The 11,417-nt window shown below is 37.1% G+C and overlaps 1 protein-coding gene across 1 annotated transcript in view; it reads right to left on the bottom strand.

Moving 5' to 3' along the window:
• Positions 1 to 1,566: 1,566 nt before the first annotated feature.
• WDR75 (WD repeat domain 75) overlaps positions 1,567 to 11,417 on the bottom strand; it is a 34,145-nt gene continuing 24,294 nt past the window's right edge. Inside the window, exons 13-21 of the mRNA XM_038585120.1 lie at positions 10,807 to 10,964; positions 10,152 to 10,332; positions 9,192 to 9,286; positions 8,295 to 8,390; positions 7,499 to 7,668; positions 6,414 to 6,473; positions 3,749 to 3,895; positions 3,144 to 3,235; positions 1,567 to 2,507 (exon numbers count right to left, since the gene is read on the bottom strand). Coding sequence (XP_038441048.1) covers positions 2,306 to 2,507; positions 3,144 to 3,235; positions 3,749 to 3,895; positions 6,414 to 6,473; positions 7,499 to 7,668; positions 8,295 to 8,390; positions 9,192 to 9,286; positions 10,152 to 10,332; positions 10,807 to 10,964 — 1,201 coding nt within the window. The 3' untranslated portion in view covers positions 1,567 to 2,305. The remainder of the gene's footprint in view (positions 2,508 to 3,143; positions 3,236 to 3,748; positions 3,896 to 6,413; positions 6,474 to 7,498; positions 7,669 to 8,294; positions 8,391 to 9,191; positions 9,287 to 10,151; positions 10,333 to 10,806; positions 10,965 to 11,417) is intronic.

Here is an 11,417-nt window from a genome sequence, read left to right as displayed (position 1 = left end):
CCTGTCTCTGACCTCCACTCCCTCTCTATCATGAATAAAATCTTTGAATCTCAGGTCGAATTCGTAGGTGTTCAGGGTGATTTTAAAATTATCTAGGTAAGTTGGGAGGACCAAGTGATTTAAAGACCCTACTCTCCCACCTTACCCTGCCATTTTCTCTTTAATGAAGTTATTTTACTCCTCTCCAGCTTGGTGAGCATCTTTATAATCCATTACTTCAAATTCTATATGGAAAATTGCCTATCACCATTTCATTTAGTTCTCTGGGGTTTGATCTTGTTCATTTGGAGTATATTCCTGTCTTTTTAAAAAATTTTTTAAAAGATTTTATTCATTTCTTCATGAGAGACACAGAGCAAGCAAGCGAGAGAGAGAGAGAGAGAGAGGCAGAGACACAGGCAGAGGGAGAAGCAGGCTCCATGCAGGGAGCCTCAGGTGGGACTCCATCCCGGGTCTCCAGGATCAGGCCCTGGGCTGAAGGCGCTAAACCACTGAGCCACCCAGGCTGCCCTTTTTTTAAAATCTATTTTTTTAATTGAAGTTCGATTTGCCAACATATAACAACCCAGTGCTCATCCATCAAGTGCCCCTCTCAGTGCCCATCACCCAGTCACCCCATCCCCCTGCCTACCTCCCCCTTCCACTACCTCTTGTTCACATCCTGTCTCATATTGCTTGGCTTTCTGTGTAAGTTTCTATGAATTAAGTGGATTAGCTACTTCTCAACTTGAAGGAATGGTCTGGTATATGGTCATCTTCTGTACCAACTGTGTATGCCTGGTGACTTTGGCTGGCTGGCATGTGCTGGGGATCCCAATGCTCTCTGTGCTGGGGCTGCCCTGGTAGGATGGCTGGGCTTAGTGTTCCAGGGCACTTTTTATACGCACGTCACCTTGGCAAGATACCTGGAGTAATAAGCACTGAACAGGGGTGTCCAGTATACACCAAACTAGGGTCACTTTGGTGAGATGGTTGGGGCTAGGGGCTTGGGGCTCATTGAAGTGGTAGGCTGGTTCGGGTGCCCTGACCTTGCTCCCATTCATGCTATCAAATATGGAGAGAGAACATAAAACTGTGGCACTCTCCAAGCCCTCCAATTTGGACAGAGTTCCAGCAGTTCTCTTATTTATTGGCAGAGTTTGAGGGCTGAATACTATTCTCGTTGCTCTTTTAAACCATGGCGTTTTCCCCTGTGCCCCAGGGCAGATGAATCTGCTTGCATGTGGTTCCTCAGTACTATCCCACCTCACTGCCATTTGTAGTGCTGGGGGTAGGTGTTCTCTTCATTACCATGTCACTCACTGTTCTGTATGTGGTCTATCTTTTGCTGTGCAGAAGCTCTTCAGTCAGCTTTCTGTTGTTCTTCTGGAGGAAGTGCTCCAGAAACAGTTATAGATTTGGTGTGTCTGTGGAAGACATGGGGAGTTCAGGGTCCTCCTATGTCACACTATCTTGGGACTGTAAAACTGTGTACTTTACTGTTTTTAACTCTTTAACATTAATTTAATAGAATAAGAAAGGTCCAAATACTAAATGGTTAAAAGTAGCCACCTCAGTACTTAAATATTGAGACTTGTATTTTATTCTACTAGCAATGGGACTTTGGTTAAAAAGTAGTTTTTCTCAAAAAAAAAAAAAAAGTAATTGTTCTTTGACTCAATATACATAGCTGTAACACTGACAAAATAATATCTTCTTATATCTTCCAAGGCTTTCCTAAAAATTATATTATAAGTTGAGTAGATAAGTCCTTATCTGAAAGGCTTGGGGACAAATGATTTAAATTTAAAATTTTTCAGATTTTAGGAAGCCTATATTATTTAATATCCTATGGAATATCACGTAATCAAGTTATTTCTCTAAATTTCTCTTTGAGAAAATAAATACACTAAGAGGTATGAAGTAGGCCTACAGAAAATATCATATCTGTTCAGGTCCTATTTGGCCACCAAAGAAATCTTGGTTTAACACCAACTTAACAATATCATCAACAAAAACTTGTGATTTTCCAAACATTTTATATCTCCAAATTGCAGAGAAGAGGACATATGCTGCAACTGCTTGTGAAGAAAATGCCTCGCTATTTCTGAGGCTGATGTAACTCAAAAATGAGATGGTGTCTATATGAATGCACCCAGCAACACTATAAAGCATGATGCAAACACAGCTTTGTATTTAAAAAGTAAAGCCTGTTCATATTTGATATTTTAAGAGAAATAACATTAAATAAAGTAGATGTTTTTGAAATATCAACATATAATAAAAAAAATCACAAAGTGCAAGAATCTTCCTCTATCTCCAATGCTCAGAGAACAGTTATCCAGCTGTAGTCTACTTTCCTGAATTTTCTTAGTTCTTTTTCTTCAGATTTTGACAACTGATGTATAAGGTCTTCTCCCAAATCTGTGCTGTTTGTATCTTCTATCTTTTCAGTAAAATCTTTTTCTTCATCTGAATCATTACTTTCTTTTCCTTCCATATCTACATCTTCTGGGATTTCTTCACCACTTTCATAATAAAATGAATAAAATATAATTATCTAAAAATGCTTATAAATAGCAACTTCCTGATTTAAGATACCTGTGTAGAAATACAACTATACAAAGTAAATGAAAAATCTTGTTATTGAGTGCTCTTCAGAATGGGTTATTGCAAAGTAAAGTAATTTTTATTCACTTGGCTTAACAGTCCTATATCCTTTAACTTCATTTTAAAGCTAAAATAAAGAGAAATACAATCGACCTTTTAACAACACAGATTTGGACTGTACTGATCCACTGATACATGGATTTTTTTGATACAATACTGTACATGTATTTTCTGTATGATTTTCCTAATTTCTCTAGTTTACTTTACTGTAAGAATAACATATATAACATGCAAAATGTGTGTTGACTGTTTATGTTAAGACTTCCATGCACATCAGACATTAGTTATTAAGACTTCCATGCACCATCAGACATTAGTAATTAAGTTTTATGGGAATCAAAATATACATGTGAATTTTTTGACTATGCAGGGGGGGTCGGTGCCCCTACCCCACACGATATGGAAGGGTCAAAGTGAAAGAATATTCTAATAAAGGATAACAAACTATCTTGTTTCCCAAAACAATATCTAAACATATTTTCAAAACATCTTACCTCTTTGTCTCCTTAGACAGCAGCAATGAATTAACAAACTTGGAGCAAAGGAAAGAAGCAGATGGCAAAACATGAGCTGGAGTATGAAGAAGCTAGAGTTAAAAAAACAAGAAAAAGTTTCACTTAAAAAGACTTAATACCACCAGTTGAATGCAACAGATTTTCTCCACAGAAAAACCAAACCAGAAAAAATTTGTGCCTGCCTTCCAACATTTATGCAAAATGTCAGTTCAGATCACAATAATCTGGAATAACAAACTTATTTGGTTTGGATATTAAAACTGCATAGTATACAAATAATTATTCAAATGTTAGGTTATAGGGATGCCTGGGTGGCTCAGTCTTAGGTGTCTGACTCTTGATTTTAGCTCAGGTCATGATCCCAGGGTGGTAAAATGGAGCCCCATTTATGGTCTTTATGCTTCGCAGGGAGCCTGCTGGAAATTCTCTCTCCCTCTGCCCCTCCCCCTGCTTACACACGAACCCTCTCTCTCAAATCTTTAAAAAAAAAAAAAAAAAAAAAGTAATCTGTTACGAACTGACTGTATAAAAATTAAGTTAAGGTGCTGCTTTAATGGATTAATCTGTTTCATGTTGTGAATTACCTCATTAATTGCAGGTATGTTTTCTGTTAAGGGTAGTTGTATTAGTTCACTCTCCAAAGCTTCATTTATTTTTTCATCCTGCTGTTCCCTGTGTTTTCCCAGTATGAAATAAAATGGTGTCGTTGGAAGACTTTCTTCTGCTAGCAGCTATAAAGATTTAAGACAAAGGGAAATTTCAATAAAAAGGAGGAATTGCCTTTGACTCAATGAAAAGTACTGCAGTCATATAATGCCAGGTAAGAAAGGAACTTAAAAAATTATTTAGTATGATTCTTTCACTTTACAGGTAAAGTAAAGCTCAGCAGCCCACTTGTTATGGGAAAAGCTAACAATGGACACTTAGATGACAGAACAATATATACACTACTGCTTCTCCCAGTGACAAATGACAGCAAATGGGTTTTCAAAAGGACATAAGCCCAGAGAGAGAAAGAAAATGGGTAATATGTTGGAAGGTGGGCAGCAAGTTCAAGGGTGGTATGTAACTTAGTAGATTTGTCAAAGAATTCTAAGCTAGTTGACCAAGAAGCAACCCGATTTATACTGCAGAATCCTGCAAATGCTTAGGAATTGGTACTAATAGTACCAGTACTTCAGAAAAATGCTGACATAACCAGGTAAGCCTCGTTGCAAGTCTATTTAGAGAGCACCCAGATTCCTAGATCTCCTTCTGGGCCCCAGTAGAGGGCTGCAAGTACAGTCTTTGAAGAGTGGAACAAAAGCATGTCTTTAAACTAAACTGCCTGGTGGGGCTGGTGACAGTGTCTTCACAGCTGGCAGTTGTGCCTCACAGAAGGTGCTTCCAGGTTGCTATCCTCCAGGCAAGAGTTTAGAAGAATTTTGTCTGGGCCATCCAATCAGCTTAGGACAAAAATACCTAAAAATAATGACTTTGGAGACTTCCTCAAAAATAAGCAGATGGTGGAGACTAGCAGACTAATTCCACCTAGGAGAGACCTTCTAAATGGCTTTTTTGATCATGTTTAAATAAAAACAGCTAAGAATCATCAGACTGATGAAAATTTCTGAAATCAAAGAGACCAAAACAGATGAAAAACAAATGATGGAAATGGGACTATGCAAGAGAAAAAAGCAGATTAAGATGATAAAAATAATCTCCCACAAAAAAAAGATGAAAAAAAAATTAAAGCATTCTTCTAGACTGTCCAGCACTAAGTAAGAGTTCCAGAAAAAGAACAGACAAAATGAAGGCAAAGCAGCAATTCTCTCATAATTATTTCTTGGATTAAAACTCTTCTAGGGCTCCACATATTACTCAGAGGAAAAGTCAAGGTCTATTTTATTCACCAAGGCTACTCTGCCTGGTCTACATAAAATGGCAAGCTGTACCACACACCCTTTTCCTCTAATCCTCCACTCCTAATTTCCTAACACTTTCTAAAGTACTACATATTTCATTTATTTCATGCTTGCTGTATTTTCTGCTAGACTGTAAACACTCTTAGTTTACAGACCTGTTTTGCTCACTGGTGTGTACTCCAACCATCTAGAACAGCTTCTAGCCTGTAGATGTTCAACAAAAAATTGAACGAATTCAATGGAGTTTTCAAAGGAAAATAAAGCTAATTTATAGATAAAGGAAGAGGAGTAAGAATAGTAACACCCAAAGTTATAAGACGGGCAATAGCATCAAAGTTTTAAGAGACAATGATTTTCAACCTAGACCTTTATAACTCAACCACCCAATCAAGTGGGAGAGAAAATAAACATTTCCAAACACAAAAGGTCTTAAATTTGCCTCCCGTGCACTAACAGAAGGTATTTCACCAAAGCGAGGAAGTGATGGAATAAGGGGAAAGCTATGGGATCTACTATTGTAGAAGTGAAATGAATCCCCAAATGATGGTGAATATAGATCCCATGATGCCTGCTGTGCACCAGGTATTCATAGAGTGATCAGTACAGACGGAAGCAAGTCAGCGGCTCTTGGAAATATTCCTTCAAGACTTGAAAGAATACCTACTGTACCTGAAATACTGAGAGAAGATTTATACAACTTGAGTTTGGGGGTGAATTAGATGAGAAGTAGAAAACTACGCAAAATGAGAAGGCAATCATTAACTCCAGAGAAAACAGAGTTGCAAATAGAAGAAAATCTGTCTGGTTACTACATGACTCAGCTATGAATTGTGTTGACACGGTTATAATGAATACTGACCTGATTTATCTACACTAAGAAAACTGGGAACAGGAATGTTGCGTGTGTTATGTACATGGATGGGGAAGTGGCAGTGTGACAGAGAGGGACAACTTGAACATATCATTTAACAGACAATAACTTAATCTGAAAAATCCAGAATTAGCAATATAAACATGTTTCCTTAGAGATAGGAAGGCAAATAAAAACTCAAGCTGAAAGAGTTGAAACTGATTATCTTTTTTTGGGTAATGGCAGTGGGGTTAGGAAGTTTCCTGAAAGTCTTAAATAACTCCTTAAATCACAAGCATGTATTTTTGGTATTATAAATTAAAACTACATTTTAGAAGAGTAAATATAAGCCCAAAGAGGCAAGTAGCTTTGAAGTGTACGTTTAATTCCATGTTAGGGCAAGTGGAACATTGTTCTCACAGCTGAATTCAAACAGATAAGGTTATCTCTGTAGGGAGGTAATGTAGGTCTGCACCATGAGTGGCTAAAACATACCTGCTTGCTTGTTGGTGTGAGTTTCTCTTCTGGAGACTTCGTACTGAATGTCAATAAACTCTGAAAAGAAAGATTAACAATGCAAAATCTAAGTAAAAATGTTATAGTTAAAAAATGAGGTCAATTTTTCATCTTTATTTATGTCTCTGTCCAAAGAAAAGTAATTGGAGACTTAAAACATATTTAGTAACTACTGTGACAGTTACAAGATTATTCTAAGAAATCTTATTTAAGAGGAGGATCCCTGGGTGGCTCAGCAGTTTAGCGCCTGCCTTCAGCCCAGGGTGTGGTCCTGGAGTCCTGGGATCCAGTCCTGCGTCAGACTCCCTGCATGGAGCCTGCTTCTCCCTCTGCCTGTGTCTCTGCCTCTCTCTCGCTCTCTGTGGCTCTTATGAGTAAATAAATAAAATCTTTAAATAAATTTTCTGCAAAATGTTTTTCTTAATTTAGAAATGTTATTTTAACTTCAATTTTTCAATTGTGTATATCATTTTGAGGTAAACTGTAAAAGGAGTATCCTGCCTAGGCCCAAATTGGTACCTTTCTTGAGGTCAATTCCTTGTTGTTTACTACCTAATAAAGATCTAATAGTTCTCATACCTAAAAAACAAACAAACAAAAAAAAGGTATTTTAGTTGTCTTTTTTTTTTTTGCATGGAAATAATGCAAACAATACTTAAGGAGCCTCAAAGGTGTGGAGTAAAGTGGTGCTAATATACTAGCAATACTGTCCTACTGAGTATTTTAGATTACTTCCTAAAAGAAGGAAAGAAGAATCTAAATAATCCTTTATTTATTTAGAAGATTTTATTTATTTATTCATGGGAGACACACAGAGAGAAGCAGAGACAGAGGCAGAGAGAGAAGCAGGCTCCATGCAGGGAGCCCGACCTGGGACTCAATCCCTGGTCTCAGGACACGCCCTGGGCCGAAGGCAGGCACTAACTGCTAAGCCACACAGGGATCCCCGGGAAATAATCCTTTAATATAACTGTTCTACCTGTTATGGGCTATTACTTTCAAATATTAAATCCACTGAAATTTACATATACAAAGTGGCTGCCTTTTTGAAGTGGGATGGTTACCTGTGACTTTGTTAGGAAGAAAAACTGGGATCTGTTCAGCCACTGGTAAGCTTCTGAGGTGAATGATTCAGGTACATCTCGTGGAACAAATACTCCCCACTGGACGTCCTCTCTGGAGATATTCTTTTGAATATACAATGGTCTTGGCTCACTAGGTTTAAATACAAACACTAGAAAGAAAAAACAAACACACAATAACATTTTGCTGCAAAGGTTAGTTCTAGCCTCAGGCTGACAGACACAGTAACCCTGGGACTTACTCCATTGAGTAAGTGGTCCAAGTCATGATTATTTTAGACTCTGACTCAACAAATATCTACTGGGTGCCTGCTATGTGCCAAGCAGGTTAGAAAGGAGGGCTATGGAGATGAAAAAGAAGAAGAATCCCTGCTCCAGAGGCCAGGGCCTACTGCAGAAGACAGACACCAAAATATTATTGCGGTATTTTGTCTTAAGTACTAGAACAGGGGTCTGTAGACAGTGCTTTAGGGAAAACAGAGGAAGAATGATTAAAGCTTTTTGAAATGCTTCAGGGGGCAAAATCTCTCTTGGGACATTCTGAATGTGGAGTGGGGTTGGCATGGTGAAAACTGAGGGATGTACCGGGGCTCTCCTAGAAATAAGTATGAACGCATACAGAACAAGTTGTTGGGGTAAGAACTCAAAGGGCAGTCACTACCTCAGGCAAAATGGCTTAAAATAAATATTTGATGTAAGAGCAGTTTGACTCAAAAATGCTACAAGAAAATTTAGGTAACAGATCGTGTCTTATTATCAAAGTAGAGTCTGTACTTACAGTCTGAACCCATCGAAGACTGAGAGATTGCAGCAATATTCTCTGAATTAGGATCAGGTTCTAGAACTCTAACATTTAATTTTGTACTCCATTCCACTGGGGGGAAAAAAGAAAACAATTCATTTCTAAGAAGAGATCTACCCAAAGCTTTTTTAAGCTTGTTCTTAAAAGTAGTTAATTTTTACTGGGGCAATCAATTCTATTATGCTTAGGAAGAGGGATATTACACTTCAAAACAATACATGGAGAGAACTGAAAATGACTGCAGAAGGCTGTACTAAAGTGAGGAAGCAGAAAAACAATGTGCTCCTCCCACATACAATGGAATGGTTGTTGTTTCAATGCAACTACTATCTGGTGCTTTTCTGTAGCTGCTAAACATGGGCAAAATGTTAACCACATCCAAAGAACATAGAGTATCACATATGTTTATGACTAAGCAACCACCACACCTTCCAAACATATTTGAATGAGTAAAATGCCAATAAGTAAAATGAATAAAAATGAGAAGTCCGCATTTGTTAGGAGGCCTGTGAAAGGAGACATTCAAATTTAAAGCTGCCAGGGATGCGGCCGTTAATGTAGGTTACAGATTAACAGAAACATTCCTCAGATTGTTAGGAGAGAACATGGAAGGCAAAAGAAAGTTTACATGGTGGGGAAAGGCAAGGTAACGGAAGAAGTCAATTTATGGCCAATTAGGCAGATTACAAAGAACGTGCATCTATGACAGGCCCAGCACTCTGAATTTTGGTGGTGTAACATGACATGTGAAAAATTACATATACTCTCTGGAGGAGGCATGAAGATATGAGCCAGAAGTCCTAAAATGCCAACATTTAATGGCCATTATTACATGCTTTGCCAAGTCACTTTATAATAAAAAAAAAATCTTACATGCACAACTGAGCAGATTCCAACAGCAAAGAATGTCACTTTTAGTAGCACCAAGAAGATACTTGGAACAAGTCAATCTTCCAAAGCAAAGGTACCTATATTAAAACCACAAGACATGAACTATCAGTTCTAGCATGCTGAGGTTTGAACTGCAGACTTCTAGTATAGTTTTATGCAATGCAGATTTTTAGAAAGACACATTTTTGTTCATAATTATCTTGAAAAAAAGGAATAAGGAGAGCAAAAGGAAATATTTAGCTATTTTGTTTCTTTAAAAAAACAGGTTTGATGACCAATTCTTTCTTCTCTAATATGCTGTACAGTATAACTGACATATACTATAGATAACATGTATGTGAAATGCTCAAAGTCATTTAACAAAATCCTTTGTAGATTAGTACGCTTGTTTAATCTACAGGAAGAACATTTGCAATATAAATTCTGAAGGCAGTTTTACAAAGAAAATTCAGAATCAGATATGTTGGGAATTAAAAACTATCTTGTTAGCCTTCTGCCATTCTGTCCTCAAATGCCTGAGGTAAAGTGGGAGATGTTGCTGTCTTTCCTTTTGACCCTTCTGGATACAACAAAGTTTGAGTATGACAGTGTTTTTATGGGAAAACAGAAGATAAGGACTATTTGGATCCACTGAGGCTTATTAGCATCCATTATTAGGTAGCACAACCATGAAAAGTATTTATTGTAAAGAAAAAAGAAACCTGTTAGGCCAAAAGTGAAATGTTAATCCTCATTTCAGAAACGGGTAAAACCACAGCAAATGGTTCACATACCCCAAATTTTTAGCTTCCTACCATTTTGGTTTGCTGCTGACCCCCACTGACCCACAGCTAGCTTTAGAGGAAGCATAAATCATTACTAAAGTTTATGTGGAAAGACTCATTTAAATTAAAAAAAAAAACAAAAACTAATACCATATGACATACTCCCCAAATTACTTACCTTATACTCCCAGCTCGTTGACAAAATGTACATTTAAGTTCCCATGTCTCTGAATCCCATATTGTAACTATTTCCTCAAAACTAACTGCTAGTAGAGAGCCATCTTCAGAGAAACAACAGTTAGTTGCTTGGTATTTATGATAACTACCCACAAAGTCACAGGTCCAGCCAACTGCTTTTTCTGTGGAAACAGATCATATAGTTCAGAAATGGTATAAATGCTATATAATACTTTAGGGTAGTTATAAGCAGTAAGAAGCACAACAAAAAAAACCCTGCTCCTTGAAACTTTAGCTACAAATGCTCCAAGGCACTGACAGGTATGAAATGTATGTCCCTTCCTGGCAATCTTGACCTCCCTCTAGTGGAACAGTGAAAGAATTGGTGGGGTTTTGTTTTGTTTTGTTTTGTTTTTTGCACTGTACCCTCACAGAAATAATCAGCACGTGATTAATCAAGAATGTCATGGAAAAGCATATAGATGTTGGGGAAAAGGCATGTAAAATGTAATTCTCTTAAATCATTAAAATTAGGCAACAACTCACAGAAGTTAAATATGGTAGAAAATGTCCACCAGAATGGATACAAGTCACAAAAGAAATAAATATATGAATTCTTAAAAGTTATGCACTTTAGACATATTTATTTAACTTACTGTATATATCAGAATCATCTGTTAACATCCACACTTTGAAGTGACCATCTTTACTAGCTGTAACCAAAGTGGGGTTTTCAAATTTTTCTGCATTACAGAAACAGAGAGCTGTGATGTGGTCTTCATGTGGCATGTTAACCTTTGTATTAAGAACAAACCTAAGAGAAAGGAAATCATCAATTTATTCTTACATCAGAACCATATGATACACTGTCATGAGCACAACAATTTTTTAGTGTACACTTTACAACAGATCTTTAAGAATGGAAAACAGATACATTATCATCTAGAATGACACACAACTGAGTGTGCTAATGGCCACAGGATATAAAGCGTTCTAATACATTACCTCTGTTTTCACGTAACTTACACAATATAGAGATCATTATGTATACTGTCAACTTGTACAAAATAAATATAAAATAGGTCATCACAGAATGATATACAAAACTCTGCAAGAAAACTGTACAGAACTCAGATGACATCTACTTTGGAAAATAAGCAAAAAATGGAACTGCTGTGAAATCCCCTACTTGGGGCAAGAAAATACAGAAAACTACCTATTCAAACTGTCATAATCAATATTTAATATTTGGTCATCCAAACTCACT

Source organism: Canis lupus, chromosome 37, assembly GCF_011100685.1.
Source record: "Canis lupus familiaris isolate Mischka breed German Shepherd chromosome 37, alternate assembly UU_Cfam_GSD_1.0, whole genome shotgun sequence".
Taxonomy (NCBI): Eukaryota; Metazoa; Chordata; class Mammalia; order Carnivora; family Canidae; genus Canis; species Canis lupus.
The sequence above is the reverse complement of the archived record's forward strand: the minus strand, read 5'-3'. Positions and strand labels throughout refer to the sequence as shown.